Consider the following 22,981-nt stretch of genomic DNA (forward strand, 5'->3'; position numbering starts at 1 on the left):
TGCTCAGGAGACCAGGCTGAGCTCAGCTGCAGGAGAGAAATGAACAAAAAGCAATATATTTACATTGCACCATGCCTGTTCAGTCAGCTGCACCAATCCATAACAATGAAACAGCAACAGAAAAATGCCATCACTTCACAGAACTAAAGACAGCTGCAGGAAAGGGAGGGGCTGGGGTGTTGTGGGGTTATTTTCACATTACCATAACATACACCAAGTGCTTTAAAAGGCACCACTTTCAGTCAGGAACCTGATTCTATTACAAACTCACAGAGTGAAATGTTGAAACTAAAATGACAGGACTGAGAACAAAACCTTTTGTGGAAAACAGGCACAGGAGATGTGGAGTAAGCACTGGTAATGGCTATGCCAACTCCTCTGTGACACTGATGAGTGAAGAAGGTTTTGTCTGTTGAGGCAGTAGCAGCAGATGTTGGCACTTTTATAGCAAAGCAGTCTCTTAAAATTGCTAACACTCAGCAATACATGAGGAGTGTAGGTGACTCGTAAAGAGGGAGTTAAATAATACACAGATCATAAATAAAATGAAGCCTTAGCTATGAAAGTGCCATTTAACACATCCCACTTCACTTGAGCAGTAAAATACTGTGAAAAATTAATGTAAATAATACTTATGTTGCACATTGTAGCACTTGCTCCCATTTGCAGCAGTCTCTTTAGAATTGGTTTGGGCCCTGGCTCAGCACAAAGATCACATCTTACCTGCTTTGCTGACCCATTATCTCACAGGACCTGAGTGTCAAACCATTTTTTCTGAGATGGATGGTGATGATAGCAAAGGTGTTTCCATGGCTTCTAGGTCTGTCTGTAGGGAAGTGTGAAAGGATGGCCTGGGGTAAATGCAGAGGAAGCTGAGAAGTTATGTTTGCATCCCAGCAGTACAGAAACTGAGGGTAAAATGCAGTTGCTACTCCCTGGCTGGAACATGGTTGGCTCATTAAAAACCATTCCACAGTGAGTCCCCACAGCCACAATCTGCAGCCAGAACCTCCTAAGGGGGGGGAGGATTGGATGATGGGGTGGTCTGGAGACACCTGGCCAGGCTCTATGGAAATCCTTGCAGGGAAGGGAGACTTGGAGCAGCTTCCAGTACCTTAAGGGGCTACAACAGAGCTGGAGAGAGAGTTCTGCCAAGGGCATGGAGTGACAGGACACTGAGGGTGTTGAGACAGTGAAACAGATCATCCAAAGGAGTTGTGGGTGCTCCTTTCCTGGAAATAAATCCAGGCTGGATGGAGCTCTGAGCAACCAGGACTGGTGGAAAGTGTCCCTGCCCATGCCAGGGGAGATGGTCCCTTCCAACCCAAACCATTCCATGATTCTTTGATAAAAGTCCAAAGAAGACAAAAATTCTTAACTCAGAAGAGGAAGATCACTGGTGACAGCTCAAACAGGATCAACTTTCTGGGCCTCACTGCATTTTTAGGCTCTGCTAAACCACTGTAATGATGCATATACAACAAATATCTTTCATACTCTCTAGCTCATCAAGAGTAAAATTAAAAATTCCAGCACATAAACCACCTAAAAGGATGCTCTCCTTTCACCATGATGATCCCTGTGTAGATCTATCATTTAGTCAGCAAGGAATTAACATAATATGACTATGGAAATATCCATATTTATTAAAAAAAAATCTTCAAGTGTTTAGCTTGCTAACCTGTCTTAGTTTGCTATTATATAGGAGCACTTACCTTTTGGGCACTATCTCAAGTGAGAATGTTTCAACATATCTACATATCTTTCCCCCACACTCTCCTCTCTGACTGTGGAAACATTACAGCACTAAAAATGGGTCATTTGAAGGAAGACAGAGGTGTGGAAAAGGTGTCATGTTCCTGGAGACAAAGCATTTCACCTGTCTGAAACCACATTTCTTTTTAAAAAAAGAAGAACATCCAAGATTTTTTTACCACCTGGTTCCAGTTCCAAACTTGAGAGAGGAAGCTCAGCACGTTTTCCTTATGTGTGCTGTTAAAAAGCTTGACCTTCCTTCCTGTTTTCTTTCCATTTTTTTTTTAACTCATGACAACTGTCCTTCCTGCCCAAGCCCAGTTGCTCCCCTCTGAACACCCCAGAACTGCAGCCCCATCTCTCCAAGCAGCAGCACCCCCTGCCAGGCCCCAGCAGAAGCTGAGCCACAGCCAAGCAGTGAAGGAAAGCAGTAAAACAGCCCCTCCTCAGAGCCCTGCAGGTCCTGAGGATTCCCCTCATCCACACTGAGACTGGAGCAGCCCCAGGATCCCAGTGGAAGCACAGTGGGACAGCTCTGCTCCAGGCTGGCAGGGACAGGGATGTCCAGCCCAGGAATGCAGCATCTGAGGCAGTCTGGGGGATCCAGAGCCGAGACAAACCCAGCATCTCCCTGAAGAGAGCCAGGCACCCTCCTTCAGTCACTGCCACACTCCTCCCTGTGCTGTTGGAAAAGAGCATCTTCTCCTCACCCCAGGATGAGCACAGCTACATTAATCCAGACTCCACAGCTGATGACTTTCACCCGTTTTAAAACACCGTTAGTAACTTTTAATAAAATCATGTTCAACAAGACAAAAAGTAGGTTAAAATCACATCATTTTCCTATTTGCACTGTACTAATAGCAACATATATGAACACCAGCACGTAGCACAAAACTGCAGCATGTCCCTTTTACAGAGTCAGTCCACAGCAAATTTCCATCTAGAAGATAATTTCATGATTTAAACCCAGTCTTTCCCATTTTCTCTTCAAAAGGTTTGTTCCAAGATTGTACACAAATTTAGCACTTTTTAAGCAAAACAAACAAATCACTTAAACATTTCTTTGAAAAACTGTATTAAACCAAAAGATTGCACAGGATAAGGAAAATCAGAGAAAGAGCAACACAACAGGCAATGAGGCCAGAACACAACAAGCCCAAGAAATACTGAGACAGGTTTGTTTCACAGCAAAACATCTCTCAACATGAAAGTACCAATAAATTCCAGACTGTACTCACATTTTTTTCCTTTTTTTCATTGTAAATATTACACATCTTTAGAAGGACACAGCTATATTACAGTTTCTTAAAAACAATAAAAAGGCAGAGAGTAAAAATTTTGATCAGCAGCAGCATCTGGTATAGTTAGTACAAGATCAAAACAGACAATAGATGTGTAACTCTCTGAAAACCTCCTATAAAAAATACTGTCCTTGGCTTTAAAAAACCACCAAGATTAATGGTTTTACTAATATTCAAAATATGCAAATGACTTACTAATCAAAGTCCCTAATGCAAAAAAAAGACTTAGGGGCTCAAAAAAGAGTTTTGGTGTGATCCCAATTCATTTCACCATAATGCCCAGAACATGCATGTGCTATATTTAAATGTTTCCTAGTAGAGAGACAGTTACCAGAATGAATGATGCCACCCTGCTGATCTCTGAGGTCATCAGCCAGGCCATTTAATCAGTTTTTTTTTTACTCAGTGCAGCTTAAACACATGCAGAAATCAGCACAAAAAGGAAGTTTAAACCACTACATCTTCAGTGTAATTCAAACAAGTCATCACACTTGCAAAGCAAAGCAGTGCTTTACATTATCCCCATCTTTACATTGTCTTTACATTTACCTTTATCCCCATCCTCGCTCTTTGAGGGCTCCTATAAAGATATGAAGACCACAGCACAAGGTGCCATGCATGCTGAGAACAAGCAAGCAGCAAACCTCAGGGCAGCAGACAAAAACAGATCCCCATCCATGTTCCCATCCAGTGCCTCACCCGCTGCAAGAGGTTTTGGGTGGGCAGGACGTAATTCCACACACCAGTCAAAGGGGTGGGAAGATTTTTTTTTTTTTTTTTCCTAGCTGGTTTCACAAGGCCTGATCAGCAGATCATATACAAATACAAACAGTTAATATTCACAGAGCAACTTCTTGTACCTAATTATTAGAATAGATTTAACATCATTAATAAATATATAAAACAACATGATAAACTCACAGACAAAACACATTTCAAAGGTCAGCATTGACTGAGATATTCAGACAATTTGGTCGTTGCTTAAAGCACTGAAGAATTATAAGCAGATAACAATGTGAGTGTTAAGAACAGGCTCACAAAATACAAACTTAAGATCAATTTAAACTTTCTGCAAAGGCTCTGAACTGACCCTAGAAGCTATTTCTAATGACCTTCGAATGAAGGCTCTTGCAGCCATTGCATATTTGAGAATAAGCTCCTTTACGCTGTCTGTATCTCGGCACTTTATCCAGATCAGCTGCAGAGCAGGCATTCCCCAGCACACAGAGGTAAACATCTGTCCCAAATGGTGCTGTCCTACATTTCACACCATCCCGTGCTGAAAGAGGACATTGTTCAGTCAGTTCTTGAAAGTCTTGCTCTGGGAGGCAGAGCAACGAGCTCTCTCCAAGCTTCTCAACCTCTCCCTTTACCTCCCCCTCTCAGTTCTGCCTCTGAGAAGGAGAGGCAGCAATCCCCCGTCCCACAGTGCTGTTCTGAGGCTTGATTTCATAAGGTGCTTTTGCAGAGTCTCAGAAAAGGCACTACAGCAGTGCAGCTGTTGCAATGTCAGACAGACAGACAGAGGTGAGCACCCCGCGGCCTCTCCCGAGACACCGATGTGCAAATCCAGAAGGGATGAGAACCCACGCCGGGTCACACTTCTGCAGCCCCATCACAGCAGCTCTGTTTTCCCCCATAGCTCTGAAAAAGCCTCACATTTCCAGGTCTTGCACGATTACTGGGGTGCCCCATTCCTCAGGCTGTCTCCAGGCTCCATTTGCTCCAGTGGGCCAAACTCGGGGTGTGTGCCCAGGGACTTCCTCTGCCCCCGGAGGGTGTGAGCATTCAACATCTCCAGCAGCAAGTCATACACTGGCACCACGTTTTTACACTTCATGCTCAGGAGATGCTCCATTCCCTTGTTACTGTGCAGGAGAACAGAAAATAACTCAGCAGTCTGGTTCCAACAGTGCAGAGAAGAAAAACACACTCATGGTTTCAAGAGAGTCGCTTTTTTAATTTGGATTTAGGAGGATTTAGCTGCTGTGGTCCCTGAGATCACTTACCACTACCAACAGTCACAACATCCCAATACTTTAAGGCTGAATGTTCTACTATTTAGAGAAGCAGGTATTGTTTTACACCACACAAACCCTTTCAGGAAATAATTCAGATTTATTGACCCTATTGAAATGAAAGAAAACCTCTTGGATGCTGTAAAGGTGGGAGGCCCCATACTGAAGCTTTATGCAATAGAGGGATTTGCTACATGCAGTTTACTAAAGACTACCTACTTCTCCTACCTGACTGAGTAGGAAGACCAAATTACTCAGCTAATTTCAAGCACTTTGTTTACTCTCTGCATGCCCAGTGAGAGGATCTTGCAGTGGCTGCAGAGTTTAAAATAATCTTTCTGCTATGCAGTAACACACAATGACACTTTGCTAGCTTGAACAGTCAGTGCTGTATCACAGTTTGGACTAAAAATGTCTACTGCCATTGCAGCCACACATATTTATACTCCAGAGGCACTCAGGGGTTTGGGGTTGAAATTTAAGGGTGCTTGCTCAACACCAACTCTATCCCAGTGGAACTAGCAGCAGGCAGCCAGCAGGAGGCTGAGCTGGTGAGTTGGTCTGGGAGAGGGGCAATGCTCCCAGATAAACGAGGTTCTGCTGCAATTCAAGAGTTACATGTTAATGGGCAAGAAGAAATTGCAGCCCCTCTCCCACACCCAGCTCTCAATTATTTCCAGAGCAAAGTCTAATTGACTGACCAGCACCAAGCAACCTAAAGGAGACACGACATAACAAGCAGCCTGCAGACTTTGGCTGAGGGAGACACAGCATAAGGGATCTTGGCTTAATGAGAAAATATAAAAATCTCAGAAAGATTTGTGATGTTTGTTCACAGAACGCCAGAACAGCTTCTGCAAAGCTGTGGAGTCACATCACAGAGCGCAATCCAGGTGGATGGCAGACATCAGAGCCATGAGACAGGTTCAGCTCAGGCTGGGGCTGGAGCTTTTGCAAGGTCAGCTCTCAAGCTCACCCCCAGCCCACAAACTGGCTGTTAAAAGCTGTCTTTCAGCACCATCAGGTCCCTGCTGCTGGCCTGGGCTCTCCCAGGGAGCTTATAGCAAAGGTGGCCATCCCCTTTTCAGTGTCCCTATAGATGTGCCCAGCTCTGCTTTGTGTGCTCCAGCCTGGTCCCAGGACATCTTCCCTGGACACACAGCCAAAGTCAAGCCATGAGACAGCTTAGTCAACAGCTGGCCTCTGGGTAATAATTTAAAAGGACAAACAGATTGAAAATCAAAACCTCTCTCTGTAGGGTCTGTATTTCCGTCTGCTGTACCACAAGCAGAGATGGAGCTCTCAAGGAGGTCCAGGAACTGGACCACTTCCCATGGAAAAAACCAGAAGCTTAACACTGCTGTAGCATGAGCCATTTGGTAAAACCTCTGTGGCTCCACGTAAAAGACAACAAATTTGGTGTGGGAAAAACATGGTCCCCAAAATCCACTTTGCACTACCAAAGCCCACACTGCAGATCAGTTTTGGAAGAGATTCTCATTTTGAATGGGAGGGTTGTGATGGCTGGATGAAAGGCCATCTAAAAGGCTTGATTTGTGTTATTGTTAAACATTTCAGGCAGGCACATAATGAATAATTTAATGTAATAAGGCTAAGACAACATTTTCATATCATCACATCCTTGAGTGCCAGCAAGCACTTGAGTTTACTGCCTGTTTTGCTGTGCTGGGAAGGAAAGCCTCACACTGACAGAGGTGCAGAGCAGCACCAGGATTCCCTCAGGAGTGCTCTGCAGTTCCAGCCACCTCTTTTTTTTGCTGTGATAAATAAACAGTAACACAACACAAGGGTTACACACAGCCTGCAAACCGTACCTGGCATGCCTGACGTGGGAGAGGAGCATCAGCAAATTGGCCAGGCGAGTGGTCTGCTGCTGTGAGGGGATCCCACTCTTGGCAATAACCCACACCAAAGCCTCTGTGACCACGTTGAGCAGGTGGTGCAGCTTCCTGTTGCTTTCAGGTTCCTCTGCTGACAAGGGGAACATGCCTAACCGGAGAAGAGGAAGAAATATTTGCTGCTAGTGAGGAAGAAAAAAAGCTGTGACTGTAGACTTTTTAAAAATGCAATATTTCTACAAAATTAGAGAAGATCCATGCCCTGACACCCCCCTCAAGACTGTACAAATGATGCTCTATAGGCCGCATCAAGACTGAATTTGGTGGCCCCATCATTTGCAAAGTGAGAAATTCTAAATCTTCCTTGGACTTGTTGCACATAGACCCTTCAGTCAGGTCATGACATGCTCTCCATTCTCCAGGGTTTTTTTTCCTCTGTACCTTGTTTTTTATATTATTATGAACTATAATATTATGCTTCTTCTAATCCCTTCTTGTTAAAAAAAAACCCTTTTTTCCTGTCTGTATAGAAGGGAGGGAGGAGAACACGTCAGTGACACAGTGACACTGCTCAGAGTGACCCAGCTGCTCATGGCCTCCCTAAAGATCCCTAAGGGTGTCACAATAACAGCAAATGTCTGCAGTGAGAAACCTTGAAAGTCAGCAAAACCAAAACAAAACAAAAGAGAAAAAAACAAAATCCAAACAAAACAACAACAAAAACCCCACAAAAATGAAATTAAAAAAAAAAAAAAAGAAGGAAGGAAAAAGAAGAGGTTTGGGGGTATGGACAAGGAAGAAAATAAATAATCACTAAGAAGGTCTGGGAACACACAATAACATTATTGATAAAGCAGAAGAGACCTGGGACAAGGGAAAGAAAAAATCTCAACAGTCCCTCCAGAGATACCTATGGAAGGACAGAGCTCCAGACTACCTTGAAAATTAGGGGCAAATTATTAATTTTGTCAAGAAAGGAGAGTAGAAGAAGAGAATGGACAGATCTTTTGAGACCTAAGCATTGAAGAAAATATGGCTGATGAATGTGGAGTTTGGTTGGGGTTTTTTGGCTGATTTTTTTTTTTTTCTTTGGTTTTGGTTTTTTTTTGTGGGTATTCTGGGAAAATACAGAAAAAGAACAGTTTTTGTTGTCTGTTGAAATAGTGGTATCCACAGAACCATAGAATCATCTAGACTGGAAAAACCTCTAAGGTCAAGTCCAACCTTTGGCCCAGCACTACCAAGGCCACCACTAAACCACATCTCCACAGCTTTTAAATCCCTCCAAGGATGGTGGCTCCACCACTTGCCTGGGCAACCTGTTCCAATGCCTGAACCCCCCTTTGGTGAAGAAATTGTTCTTGACATCCAACCTAAACCACTCTGGTGCAGCTTGAAGCCATCTCCTCTCACCATCACCATCATCACCATGCCTTTCCAACCGCTGTTCCCCCAGCCTGTGTCACTGCAGGAGGTTTTTGTGACCAAAGTGCAGGACCCAGCACTTGGTCCTGTTGAACCTCGTGCTGCTGGTCCTGACCCATCAATCCAGCCTGCCCAGACCCCTCTGCAGAGCCCTCCTACCCTCCTGCAGATCAACACTCCAACTCAAACAAGTGGGCAGACAAGTGGGGTTGCAGCTGGACTGCTCCCCTTCAGTACTGGACTAAAAATTATGCAGCAGCTTCTTGCTGAAAGCAGTTGATGTAAATAGCTTAGCTGCTGTTTTGTTGTGGGATTTTGGTTTTTGTCAATATTAACTATGAAGTGTTCTGGGGAAAAAAATAATTTTTACTGCAGGCTACCCTAAACTAGCAAAACCACACCTAGTGTGAGAGGCTGCAAAGCAAAGCTCCTGTCCTGAAACTCATCCTGCAGAACTGCTGAGTACTTCCAATCATTTCTAACCAGCTCATTACCATTAAATAGGAACATTTAAGCCCCATTAATCATCATTCAGTTGAGTAATTAGTATTACTAGAATTACTAGAATTAAGAATAGGTTTGTAGGATTGTACAGCAACTTCACACATGACCAGGATCCACAGAGATAGGAGCAAAATTTCCCATCCAAAAGGACAGATCCACAGCCTGAGCCATGAGCCCCACCTTGTGAAAAGCTATCAGAACTTGGGGTCTTTCATGCAGTTGTTAGAACAGGACATAGCCCCTGAATACAGCAAATTATGCAGCTCAGAAGTTTCCTGAGCAAAAATCTTTACATCTATCAGAGACAAGTCCTTTCCTATTATTCTCTTCCAACAGTTTTTTATCATTTGACATTTTGGGTTTTTTGAGGCCGATTTCCCAGCCACCCTCAGAATGAAAGGTGCAGTTTGGTGAGTATTAGGGCCAAGCACATACTCACTGGAGTTGAGGAGGATCATTGCCTTGACACACAGGTACTCCTTGTGCTGCAGTTTCAGCTCGCGGAACCTCGAGGTCATGGCCAGGAGCATATCAAAGATCTCCAAAATTCCCTCGACACATTTCCCCTCATCCCTATGGAAACACATTCAACACATTACCAAAAAAGTAGAATTAAGGAACTGACTCAGATAAAAGTCAAAGCATGAAGGAGGCTGCAGAAAGCCTACCTTATCTCATCTTTGGGACAATTTAAAAGGCTCTGTCATGAAATCTGAATTGAAAATTACACTGGTGTGAAAGGTCACTGTTTATAAGAAACTGATTTTCTCATTAAAGTGCAAGCAGGATTGGCCATCAGTGTGACCATATTTCTGTATCCTCTCAGCCTCTATAATTCTGGATAATCAGTCTGAAATCCTGTCGTGCAGGGCACAGCACCACCTTGAATAATTTTCCAGATTTGTTTCACAAGGAGCTACCCACAACCAATAACAATGTTTGTACTTAATGGAGGCCTCAGGACTTGGTAAAAAAGAAAGAGTTCCTAAAATAAGGTGCTTGGAATAGCAAGACATTTTTAAAGAATAAAAGAACTCTTGTCCCTATCTCCTGGCACTATTTTTGGGAAGGTATTGAAAGGTATGTGGGGTTTTGTGGTTTGGCTGCTCTTATATTTGCAAGTGTTTACAGAACACAATTTTCCCCATTTTGGACATGAGAAGTGGTCCTATTTTCAGATCTGAAAAACACCCCAAACAAGTCATTCCTGTTTGTTTAAAATTCAGCAGTGGCAAATCTCAAGCTCCCAAAGTTGCTGTTCCAGTTTTTTTGTTAGTTTTGTTTTATATGTACTGAACTAAAAAAGTGATTAAGCTCTACCATAACAGTATTCAAAGGGAGACTCCTTATCCTCTTTGTCACAGGAGATTTTTTTTTTTTCTGTAACATTTTTAACACAAGACAGATTTAAGCACAGCAGTGCAGGAGAATAAAAGAAATGTACTGGATCCCAAGAGAAAGGTGCTTCAGGCTGGAGGCAGGAACATGCAGGTGACGCCACCTAGGGCAGCAGTAGGTTTAGATTAGAGATCAGGAAGAAATTCCTGGCTGTGAGGGTGCTGCAGCCCTGGCACAGGCTGTCCAGGGTTGTGGATGCCCCCTCCCTGGACAGGTTCAGGTTGGATGGGGCCCTGAGCAAGCTGGTCTGGTGAAAGATATCCCTGGCCCATGGCAGGGGGTGGAGTGAGATGATTATTAAGGTCCCAAACCATTCTGGGATTCTAAGTTCAACTAAGATAAAAACAATCAAGCTACAGCCCAGGTTCATATAAGGATGTCCTGAATAAAATTACAGCATGCCCAGACACTTGTAAGCTCCCACTCTGCCATGTCTTGAGGAAATGAAGAAATGCATCAAATATTCTCACTCTATTCAGCACATATTAACTCTTGAGCAATTAAATGTATTGTACATTTTCATCAGTTTCTGGTCATTGCACTGAACAGTGCAGCATGTCCTTGCATTGAATTTTATATGAGCAAATAATATTTATTTCCTCTTTTTTATAAATTATTTGTTTTAATAAGCCAATTTTACCTATCTGTATCTACAATGATAATTATTGATTGCAAGTCACAGAACTGGTGCAAATCTGAATTTTCCGAGGTTGAAAAGATATTTTAAAACTACCTAAGATTTAGATTGCTTCCCTGACTTTTTACCAATGTGAAGCACAGGTCAAATCCTTCTAAGGTTCTGTTAAAAAACATCCTTACTAATCCATATTCTTCCTTCCTGGTACATGATGCTATGGAGAAATAATCTTTAAACTTGAAAACACTCTGCTGTACTTTGAAAAAATATTCTTAGTATCCAACAGCAAGCTAGGGGTCTTTAAATCCCTCTCAGCTAGTGCTCCAAAGCTTACTGTTATAGCCAACTATAAAGTCTGCAGGAAGAAAAGAGGAAGGAAATTTATTTAAAATAATTAAAATATTGCCTGACACCATATCTTCTTTTAAAAGAGGGATGTAGGGAGAAATGGACAATGTAGTGCCTTGTGTTGCTGTATCGACAGTTTCAGCATCTAGAGGGCTGGAACAAAGGGAACAAAACCACCAAAAGATGGGGGAAAATGAGAGAAGAAAAATGTGAAGAGAAACTTCACACTCAGGGCTAGAGGAGTTCAGGAATTTGCAAGTTCAACAGTGCTTTTCCAGCTTTGCATTCCTCAACCCCTGTAAGGATGTGGAACCTTAGGATATGATTGTTATAAGCACAAGGAAATTATAGTGTTAGATGAAGTATTAATAACATCTGCCATGTTTAATCCTCTTCCCCACCTTCAACCACACTAATATGAAATGTTCTCAATACATTTATTCCTCTTACCTGTCCAATACAAGGTCTGGTGCAAAAATCAGTTTCCCAGGATGGTCGATGGATCTCCACATCAAACCAATCATTAGAACTTCCATCCAGCAGCTCTCCAAGAGCCTTACTTGGTCATAGAGGCTGAGATCAATGAAGCCTAAAGTGATGCAAATAGCATAAAATAAATCAACTTGTTGAATGTTTTGTTTTAATAAAGAAAAAGGAGTCCATGAGAAACAAAAAAAGCCATAAAGAACCACGGGTTGTGAAGATAAGGGAGCACTGACATCCGAAGTGGCAGGCTGCCATTTCCAATAGGAACCAAAATATTTGCAATTATCATCATCTACAAAATATTTGGAATAAAGCAGAGTTTGTTTTAGTGCAATTAGTCCCATACAGCTGGTGAAACTCAAATGACTGCAGAGTCACTTGCTTTATGTTCCTGTCCTAAAAGAGGAGAGATAGAAGAAATATTGTGAGGGTGGGGCCCTGGCACAGAAAGGCTGTGGCTGCCCATCCCTGGGAGTGCTCAGGGCCAGGCTGGATGGGGCTCTGGGCAGCCTGGTCTAGGGGAAGGTGCCCCTGCACATGGCAGGGGCTGGAAGAAGGTGATCTTTAAGGTCTCTCCCAACCCCACTCATTCCATGATTCTATGATCCATTTCTCTGCAGAACTTTTAGCAAAGCCTCAGATAACACTGCAGCACAGCCAGAAGGCAGAGACAGTCACAGCCCACCTTTTCTCTTCCCCTGCAAAAAAAAAAAAAAAAAAAAAGATGACTGGGGAAAAAATAGTGTCTAGAAGTCAAAAGAAAAAATAGGAGAAATAAAATTCATTCACTCCAAACCAAAATATCAGAAGTGTAAATTATCAAAACATGGATGGGAAACCAGACTGTTCAGTCAAGGAGGAAAACACAGAGATGATGAAGAGCTGCTCAGTGATCAAAAACAAGATAAGGCCACAGTTTTCAAAGCTGAGCATCTTCAGCTTGGGCCCTTGGCAAAGGTGCTCCATTTTCAGATGAGCTGGCATCTCTGACACTGCTTGGTGACAAATCCAGGTACAGCCTGGCCATGGCAGACTCATTTCCTGAAGTTCTTCCCAGTTGTCTGAGGTGTTAAAACACACACAGGATGTTTGGGTCAAAGAACCTCTCTGTCAGTAATTTATAAAAATGCTTCATGCATTTTAATCTTATGACACAACTCAACTGGAGGACAGTCAGTGACAGGCAGGGGCTGGCACGAACTGAGCAAAGCTCACTTTTATCATCACTGAACGTGCTGCTTTTCAAAGCTGGTGCAGCCTTGCCTCTGGTTTTATAGGAAGGATAAACAGCAGCCCAGGAGTGGTGCCTTCCCTCCTGGGTTCCACTGTCACAGAATTTACTACAGAACACACAGCCAGCAACAGCACAGTCTGCCACACACACTCATCACTTAAAACTGCTTCTAGGAAAATATTCACGGAAGTGTGAAATAGTACAAAAACTGGCAGTGCCAGTTTCCTGGGAAACAGCAGCCCAAAGGCATTTCAGAGTATATTTAAATAAACATTTACACTGCCATGGACTGATTTCTCCAGCATAAACAAGGAATTATCAGGTTTAAAAACTCTCTCAGGTGAGTGATGTCAGACCAAGTCCCAGGGTTCAATCTACAGGTTCTTGAGGATCCAGATTTATCATGGATATCCTCTGCTAAACTCACATCATCAGTGGCAGCAGCAGGAGCTATGGCCATTGAGCACAGCTGTTAGGAGGACTCTGACTCTCTTTTTCCTGACAATCTCATGCTCCAAAGGTGCAGGACAGCAAACAGCCACCACAGCTTTCACTGCAGCCTCAGGAGCCCCATTTAATTTCCTCCAGAATACATTAAACTAATATTTTTTTTTCCTCTGGTTGTATTAGACATCCTTTAGATCATGGGCTCTATTTCTTATATTTTAATTATAAATTGCTAAGACAGAGAAGAAAAGAAAAAAAACTTGTGCTGGATGTGTAAAAACTAGGAAAGACACACTGCTCTGGTCAGCAACACACTGGGCTGCATAATGAATCCAAATTTTGATATTGTGACAACATCTTATTGATTTACAATACAGGTTCAGCAATGAACCATGTAAACTCTTTTAGACCAGGTCAGCAAAGCAAAAGGCAATTATAGAAGCTGTGTTCTGCTGCCTGACAACTGAGAATTAAAATACTTAGAATTCAGAAGGAAAAAAATCCAGATGTCAGCTTCTATTTGACTGAGCAACAAAAAAATGTACTCCATTAGGCTGAAAGACCAGAACAAAAATACAGCCACTGAGTAAAATTCCTAACAAAAGACTGTCATTAAATATTAAACATGAAAAAGCCACAAAATACAAACATGTTTTTGTTCCTCTTGAGGCAAAAAGTTACTGTTAAGACAATAAGGATTTTTTTTTCACCTCCAATGAGTGTCAAAATAATATCCAATAATAACAACTTTGAGATGAAAATGGACTTCTAACCTGAGTACACAAAAGCAAATATTCAGCTTTTCAGAAAGTAAAATTGCTGCTCACAGGGCCATTAGTCAAGAGCTCTCTATTTTTTCCTAAGACATTACCTCCAGGAACCAGGCAGGGATAGGCAGGATTACCTTCAGGCAAGAGTTTTTGAAAAATAAAATTCCATGTCCTGAGCTTTAGTCATCACAGCTTTTTAATGAAAAACAAAAAAAATCAATCCACATGGAAGTTAATGGTCCAACTGCCATGTGGTACAGCAGTGTCACTTATAACTGGCTACATATTCAACATGCCATCTATTTTTGGCATTGCTCTAAAATGCTGTTTATTTCTGTCCTCTGTAACAGGAGTGATCAGAAAAAGCAAACACAACAAAGTGTCTGCATTCCCAAGAAGTGTTTTGAAGAGGTTTGATTACTTCAATGGGTTTTCTTCATACAGTTCTCTTACTGCCAAGAAAGTTTTTATTTCCAACATATGTTAAAAATAAACTAAAAGTGACCTGTGCCAAAATTGAAGTTGGTTTGGAGACTGATCTTGTGAAAAATAAAAAGAATTAATCTTAACTGGCTGAAGGTTTGGGTTTGTGGGTTTGTTTTTCAAAAAAAAAAAAGTCTCAGAGTCAAAAAATAGAAATTAATAATGCTCAGAAAATGGAAAAGGTTGGGTTGGGGGCTTTTTCCCCCTGAAATATTGATTAAAATGAGGTCATTTTCTAAGACTGGTTTTCCTTCACAATTCACTTCCTACCAGATAAACATAACTAAGTGTAGTCCTCTGTTTTAATCACATTTTCATGATTAGACAAGAAAGACAAGACACTGACAGCAAAACTATCATCACTTTGCAGAGGTCCAGTGAGGTTTGAGATACTCTGGGTGCAAACATCTCCTCCCCAGCAGCTCAGCAGCTGGCCTGGAATCTGCACACCCCAAACCCATCACCCCTGGACCCTCCAGCCCAGTGTCTGAGGCTGCTCTGCCCTGGGAGCCGTGCTCAGCTGGAGCTGGAAGCTCATCAGCCACTCCGCCTAGACCCAAAATAGGATGTGCTTCCCTGATGGCTAAATTCCTAATTTAAGGATTAAATGAGATATTCTCCTCCAAGTTTGCTTCCTGCACTGTGCACACACTGGGTTTCTGGAGGGAAAGGCTCCTGTCATGTTTTCCATGAGTGCTCTCCAGCAGCAGCAGCAGCAGCAGCTCTTTACAGTGCACAGCACTTTACACCAGCACAGCCTGAATCCTTCAGCACAAAATCCAGGAGAGGATCCATGCAGTGCTGGCCCCCAGCAGTGCACTCTACCTGAAGCTCAGGATCAAGCCCCCTACTGCTATGAGTCCACCAATATTCCATGCTTTCAGCTCACTTTTAGATCCTAGTTTTTATTCTGGCTCTTTCAGTCATGGGTGCTTCATGCAGAAGGAACTGCAAATGCTCACCATTTCTGGTTTGTGAGAAGCTAAATGGTTCATGGCCATGATGCCATGGAGACATCTGGGACATTCCAGGCACTGACACAGGTACTGCAGTGCATGCTCTGGGTGCTGCCAATAGCCAGAAGAACCCTTACTGATTCTTGTTTTGAGGGAGTGCACATGATAAATCTGAAATCAATACTGATGTTTTTCTGTAGCAGTTCTGTAAAATGAATCGATTGCAGACACCCAGGACTTGGACACCCATCAGTTCTCACCAACTACTTGAAACCTTCTATCAGGATGCAAGGAAAGAATTTGGTGCTAAATGAAACATCTAAATCAGCTTAATCAGGTATTTATAGCTGAGGTAGAAATTACTTACAACACCACCTCTGCTTTGTAGTAAAATGAACAAGTATTTGAGTAAGAACAGACAACAAGTTATGGGTTATATTGTATCTTAATTAAAAAAACATCCAGGTTAATTCCTGAGAGCAATAAACTCTCCATTACTTAGCAGGATAGAAAACTTGACTTCTATACTGTGAAAAATGTGCATTATATGATTGGCTTTTTGCAAATATTAAAATGAATATTATATGTGTTGTGTTAAAAAGCTATGCTGTATTAATTTTCTTAAGTAATGTGTTAAATATAGTTTTAGGTTATAACATAAGGTTAAAATAAAAACTGTGCTATGTAGGATACTTTTTTCCTAAAGAAAGGACTCACACCTAGGTAGCAGTCACAGGACACCCAAATCTTTCAGAGAAAGAGAATTTATTGTCCCACTATCAGAAGAAAAGAACTTCCCACCTTGCTCAGCCATGACGATGCCATTAGGACTAAGAGGAAGAAGCTGACACTGACCAGACAGAATCCTGTGTTTGAATGGAATTTATGCATCATGTGTGAGGTGTATGAATATGCAACAGGCTGTTGCTTTTAAGGGTCAATCCTCTGTTAATGGGGGTCCTTTTTCGGGCTTATTTTGCACAGAAAAAGGTACATGGACCATCCATCACTCTTTGTTCTTATTGTCCCGTATTGTCCTCAATCCTAATTGTCCAAATTTTTATTACTCTAATTATATAACTGTTTTTATAACCATTTTATTACTACTACACTTTTAAAATTCTAAACACAAGCGATTGGCATTTTTCACATATACCATGCACTTACCGTGCTGCTCTGTCACGTCAGAGCACAGAGGGACAGGTTGCTGGGTAAAACCATTGACCAAAAGAGACAAAACCATTGACCAAAGCCAAACCAAACCATTGACCACAAACCAGCCCGAATTCCTCACCGGGAATCTTCTTGGCCCAGCCGATCATGTGCACCAGCTCTTTGTCGGCCAGCTTGGTCAGGGACATCATCATGGAGGCCTCGGTGAAGGGCTTGCTGGGCCGGCTGACCAGCACGTGGGGCGGCTCTGCCTCCAGCAGGGTCAGCACGAACTGCTCGGGGCTGAGGGCGCTCAGCAGGATCTCCTTCACCCTGGTGGCCGCCTCGTTGTACCTCCTGGCCCTGCCCAGGCAGTGCGCGCGCTCCTCGGCGCCGCGGTGGCTCCGCAGGATGCGGTACCCGCAGCGCTCTCTCCTCGAGCCTGCCGGGAGAAACACACGTTGCACTGGAGAGTTGTTCCACACAGAATTTTCCTCCCTTGTAAACCCAAATGTCTCGGGTTTCTGTGGTTGGGATGACCCCCGAGGTGTTAGAAAGTCTCTTTTTCCCAGCCCTGCGACTGAAGAAGTCGAGATTCGTCGGTTCTGCTTTTCAGGGTGGTTTATTTTATCTTATCAATTACATTCTTTCTCTGACCTGCTGAGGTCTGTCCAGCAGGTTGTGTTGGGGCACAACCCCTGCCCTGGGGGTGCTGTTAATGTTTTATACTAACAACTACGTGTACTTTATTTACAATAATCTTCCTATACCTATCACCTATGTTAGACAGCCTGTCTCTACTCTAAACCAATCCAGAAGTGTCACCATCCCAGCAGAAGATGGAGGAGAAGAAGAAGGAGAAGGACAGGACACACCCAGATTCCTCCATCTTGCCTCTTGGACTCCCATTCTAAATCCCCAAAATTCTACTTTTTCACGCTGTGACAAATTCACTATCATTCTACTCAAACTCCAGTGGCTTGTAACTCTTCACACAAAGTTGGTAATTTTTTCCATGGACTAAAATTGAAGGCACAGGTGTCTTTGACTCCATGCCCCTGCCAGGGTCTCGAATCCCCCAGGGCACCCAGAGGAATGTCCTGGGTCCCGACACAAATATTTGGGGAGAAGGAGGAAAACCCTTTAATATTGGATGTTGTGACACTGAACATTAAGTTTCTAGGACATCCAGCACGGACTTAACTTTGTCCCTGCTGACCGCAGCTGAGGGGTTTTGTTTATTCTGCTTAACAAAAATAAAGTTTAAAAATGTTTGGTTTTGAACCTCTGTTAACTCAGTTTAAAAAGTCCAGTGGAAAACTCCCATTGGCATCAAAAAGATATAAATCAGATCTTTAAAGGCAAATAAAGGTAGCTGATTGTACATTTTGCTTTATATATATAATCTGGAGGAATAAAAGACTTGAGAGTCTGGGCCAGGTTACAGATTAAAAGCCTCAGGAAGAAGCACAGCTGGGCCTCAGAGTTAGCTGGATGTTCAGCCAGGGATCCACAAGATTCAACCCATTTTCTCCCCATGCCCCAAAAAGCCAGCAGGAGTTTCTCCAAAGGAAATTCAGATATCTACAACTGAAACCAAACACCCTGTGTGGAGTTCTGTCTGCAGAAGGCTATTTCTGACTGCAAAGAGCGGTCCTTTACAGTCCCAGATTCAATTAATTGTTTATTCTGACAAATCTAAACATTGTCTAGTTCTTGGTCAATGTTATTAGCAGCATCACTGTAGTAGCTATGTTTAGCATAGCTTTCAAGCAAAGAGTCTAAAAGTTTCTCCAAAACCATAATGTTAATAAAATACTCAGCTATAGCTCTACTTCAGCTAGCAAAGAGGTCCAAACATAAGCCAAATTAAAAATAAGGGCAGTGAGAGCACAGAAAATTAATTTCAGATGCTGTTGACAAGGCTTTGTCTTGCTAAACAAGATGCTGGGTGACTCTCGGGCTCATGTGGCACAGGAGCCCCAGGTGGAGGTGGCTTTTCAGGTCATGGTCCTGTCACATCTTCAGCAGCTGTCAAACAGCATTTGGGTCAGTCTGTGGGAGGGGGGGATGCAAAGGCCACTCAGAACAACCTGGCTGAATAAGGACCAGCAGAGTCTTCCAGGACTTTTAGGATGTGCACCATGGCCCTCACTCGCTGCCTGTGCAGTAAACCGTGTCGGATGCAGGGAAAGTTAAAGAAGTTCTCACTAAAGAATTTCTCAATATTGGAGAACACGCTTTCCCTGGGAATCCAAGAGACTGGAGAAGCCCAACAGGCAAAGCTGGTTTGATGAACAGACCTCAGGCACAGAGCCATCCAAGTGGGACAGGCCATTTGGAACTGGAAGTATTTTTCAGCTGCAAGTCCAGCTTTAGGGCTGCACCATTTGGAGAAAGGATGGGTTTGCAACTTTGAAAGGGACGTGGGTAGGATGAAATGGGTTGAATGCAGACAGGAAATTTGCACAAATAATGGATTGAAGGAAATAAATAATTTGTAGAAACAAATGTTTAGCCAAATGACAACTAGCTAGAAGTTGCCAGAGCAGATGAATAGCAACTAAAGGAAGATAACATACCATCAGAGACAGTCAGGGCATGAGACATTATCTTATGTAGATTCATGGAATGAGACTTGATGAAAATACCCACAAAAAGGTTCCCTGCAGAACTACAGAAGTAATAAAGCAATTTCTTCCACCATCAGTCTGGGCAAATCCTTCCTGAAGAGAGTCAAAGGCCACCAAGGCAGAGACTATTTTCTACAAAGACACCTGGATAATGTAGTGAACTCTCTGCTAAGCCTCATTTCTTGACTAATGCACAAAGGTCAAGAGGAAAATCTTGAAGTGGTTTGTAAGCTTCCAAAAAGTACTGGAATGGCACAGTGGGCTGCAGACTGTTCTGAAATCATGCAGTGCACAGAAAGTATGTATTTTCCAACAGGGAAGACAAAAAGTGAAGGCTGAGAGGAAAGTAGGCAACTGGAATGAGGCAGATAAGGGGATGCCCAGGTACCAGGGTGTTCTGCCTACAGAGATGCAAGGCTCTGATCTCCACAGCATGAGAGACACCATAACCACAAAGAAAGAAAGCACATTGTTTTCACTAATTAGAAACCTGAAGCACATTCCCCAGGGGCACCTTGAAATAAAGAACAAGAAAAATAACAAAGGGAATAAAAGCCATGGGCAGAATAGAGTAAAAATTTTCTTGGGCTATCCAAAAATACCAAATGCTCTGTGGCATGCGTTATCTGAGTTATCCTGTCCAATTCACTGTTGTAAAGATCATTAAATAACATTTTGTAGCCTATAAATATAAATTTAATCTTATCTAAATATACAGAAAGTATAAACACACAGATAATTGAGCAGATACTTTAACGAATATCAAAGAAATCAATTTTAAAAGCAATTCAAAAAGAACTTCAGCATTCTGTTGTAATTGGCAAAATCTTGAACAATTTCCATCTGCACAGCTGCACTCAGTGCTCCATCTAAAGATAATTCAATCAGGTTATGACTTTGAGAGTATCAAAGGTCTCAAGACTTGTGGAGGGTTCTTACTGGGAACTAGCAAACCCCTTAAAATTACTTTAGGCTTTTTAACTGAATCAAGTTCCTTATATAACCAATTCATATTATATAAAATGTGCTCAATTTAAAACATATACCAAATTTCTATAATAACATACCAGTGCAGAAAGCCAGATTAGAAGTATTAGATTTCTGCATAAAAAATTTGCTACTAAAGAAAATATAACTGAAGACAAAAACAAGGTGGGAAAAAACCCAACCAAAGCAGATTCTGAGTTATTTGTGGTGGTTTTTATTTACCATATATTGCCAAAGCAGAAGTAGGCTGAATGACCAAGCAGTGTGCATAAAAATCAAAAGAGATACTATTTATTCATACTTTCTGTTTTTTCCTGCTTGCATATAAAGTAAAAGAAAGCTACATTTAAACTTTCTAGTCAGCTGACACAGCAGAAGACACCAGTCTTTTCAGTTAAAACAACAGCTGTCAACAACATAAACGAGCTTCTTTTCTTTCTATTCAAATCCAAAGAAATTTTACCTATATATATATATATAAACATACAACAGACATGTATAACTGTTTATAAAACTATATGTTATAAATAATCATTGACTAGCCTAATGTTTTGCTTAAGCAGATACAGAGATGTGGACCAATGTGTGTAAAGGCAGAGAAATAAAATACAGCTTCCCAGATTAGGGGCTATCTTTGACTTTACTACAAACTCCCTAACTATTCTTAACATCTAATATTCATTTCTATAAAGGTAATTCAGGCAGTTGCAGAAGTGCAAAATGATCAAATCCCTCATTCTTCCTACCACACTCTCCTTATTTAGAGCTATTTTGTGCAAGAAAATTGCTGTATTCAGCTGAGAATGCTGGACCAAGGGCAAGACCTTGAGCTGCAGCACCACAGACCATGAGTAAATGACCCCAAGGTATAAGAAGAGGCACATTGAAAAAAGGTCATTAAAATGAGCCTGTTGTTCACTCAGCCACAGCAGGTATTACTGGCAGTGAAACACACTATTTTTCAAGCTTTGCAAATTCTCTGAAAATCCCAAATGCTGTCTGATATGGTAGGCAGTTACATGGCATGTTGCCCTTCATACTCATTTTGGTCCCTGGCAATGGGGACCAGTGCTGTGCCAACTGCAGATTCCACCACTGGACATTCTATAGTCAGTTTTTGAAAGAGTGTAAACCTGCTCCAGTACACTCCATTGGTAAACCATGATCTCTCAGTCACCTTTCAAAGCAAATGCAAATATTCTGGTGAGTACACACTCCAAAGCAGACTCTCAAATTGAATTCTCAAGAGCAGAGCCACTGACAAAGGAGCTGCTGTCTGCCTGTGCGCACATGAGCGCGTGAGCTGAAATTCTAGCGATTGCTATAGAAGCTGAAATTCAATTAATACATCTGATGTTCAGAGAATGTCCTGAAACATTTTGTCCCCACTTATTTTCTGTGTGAAAAGTGCTTTGCAATATTTCAACTGCACACAGCAGCCACACACAGGAGAAAGGGCCAAATCCTGAACCAGCTCACAGAAAAATCTGTTTTCCTTCCTGCAGACTTGTCAAATGATGCCAGGATTCAAGAGCAGCATCTCTCCATCACTTGAGTGTGGCCTCTCAGACTCCTCACTCAGGGCTGAAAGGAGCTTTACCTTTGGAACAATTTCAACATGTTGAGAACAGACAAATGGGGAAAAAAATATACAGAAGCAGTGCAGAGGAGGGAAATAAAAGTCAGGGAAACTGAAAACTCCTTGTGAGAAAAGGTCTGTTTGAGCCTCAGGAAGCAAAGCAGGGAATAGCTGCTCCAAGAGTGAAAAGTGATGAAGCAACTCCCCTCCTCTTCACTGCCTTTGACAAACAGTCCAAGTCCATTTCAGCTCCCCAGGTAAACACCAGAAGGTTCCAAGGGAAGATCAGTTTTATCCTGGTCTGTTTTATTCAAGTTTTCTGGGCAGAGTTTACTGCAGTTTTTCTGTTTTCTTTGTTCCCAATTTTTTTGATAATTATTTTTCTAGCACTGTTAGGAGTCCTACTGCCAAACTTTAGCAGTAGCTTCCTTGTTTGGAACAGCAGGGAACATAGATTTCCTGCAGAGGAATTGGCAGATGCAATGACTGCAACCCCTGTGCTTTTGGCAATGATAGATGAATATTTTTATATGATATATGAATATTTTCATATGATATATAGATATTTTCTATCTATCAGATAATCCAGTATCCCCTTAATACAAGGCACCCCCAAGCTGGCCTCCACCAAAATACCTGAGGCTTGTTGGGCTGACTTCATAAGATTTCTGAAGGTGATGGCATCCAAGAGAATTTCAGACCAAGAAGCTGCAGAGCAACATTTTCTGCCTTCTCCTACTGCATGGAAGATGGCCTGTACTGCTTAATCAGATTTAGGCACACAAACTTGTTTTAAACAAGTTCCTAAGTGTGTGTTTTCTCTCAAGTTGTCTATTGATAATATGCAAAGTGAGGATTTAAAAGTGTGATGGGAATGGTGCAGAGATTTTATGAAGAGCTCTCAAACTATAAAGCAGCAATTGAACTTCTTTTGTCACTTCTGCTGGACACAAGTCTCCACTGAGCAAAAATGCACTCACAAACCATTCCAGCCCATCCAGGGCTT

At 42.1% G+C, this 22,981-nt stretch overlaps 1 protein-coding gene across 1 annotated transcript in view; it reads right to left on the reverse strand.

The window, feature by feature from the left end:
- Positions 1 to 4,737: 4,737 nt before the first annotated feature.
- The window catches only part of ESR2 (estrogen receptor 2), a gene marked incomplete at both ends in the record, with an annotated part of 28,608 nt that continues 10,364 nt past the window's right edge, over positions 4,738 to 22,981 (reverse strand). The window contains 5 exons of the mRNA XM_084208067.1: positions 4,738 to 4,927; positions 6,913 to 7,087; positions 9,305 to 9,438; positions 11,699 to 11,837; positions 16,919 to 17,218. Coding sequence (XP_084064193.1) covers positions 4,738 to 4,927; positions 6,913 to 7,087; positions 9,305 to 9,438; positions 11,699 to 11,837; positions 16,919 to 17,218 — 938 coding nt within the window. The remainder of the gene's footprint in view (positions 4,928 to 6,912; positions 7,088 to 9,304; positions 9,439 to 11,698; positions 11,838 to 16,918; positions 17,219 to 22,981) is intronic.

The sequence above is a fragment of the Fringilla coelebs genome, assembly GCF_963513975.1.
Source record: "Fringilla coelebs genome assembly, chromosome: 6".
In the NCBI taxonomy this organism is placed as follows: Eukaryota; Metazoa; Chordata; class Aves; order Passeriformes; family Fringillidae; genus Fringilla; species Fringilla coelebs.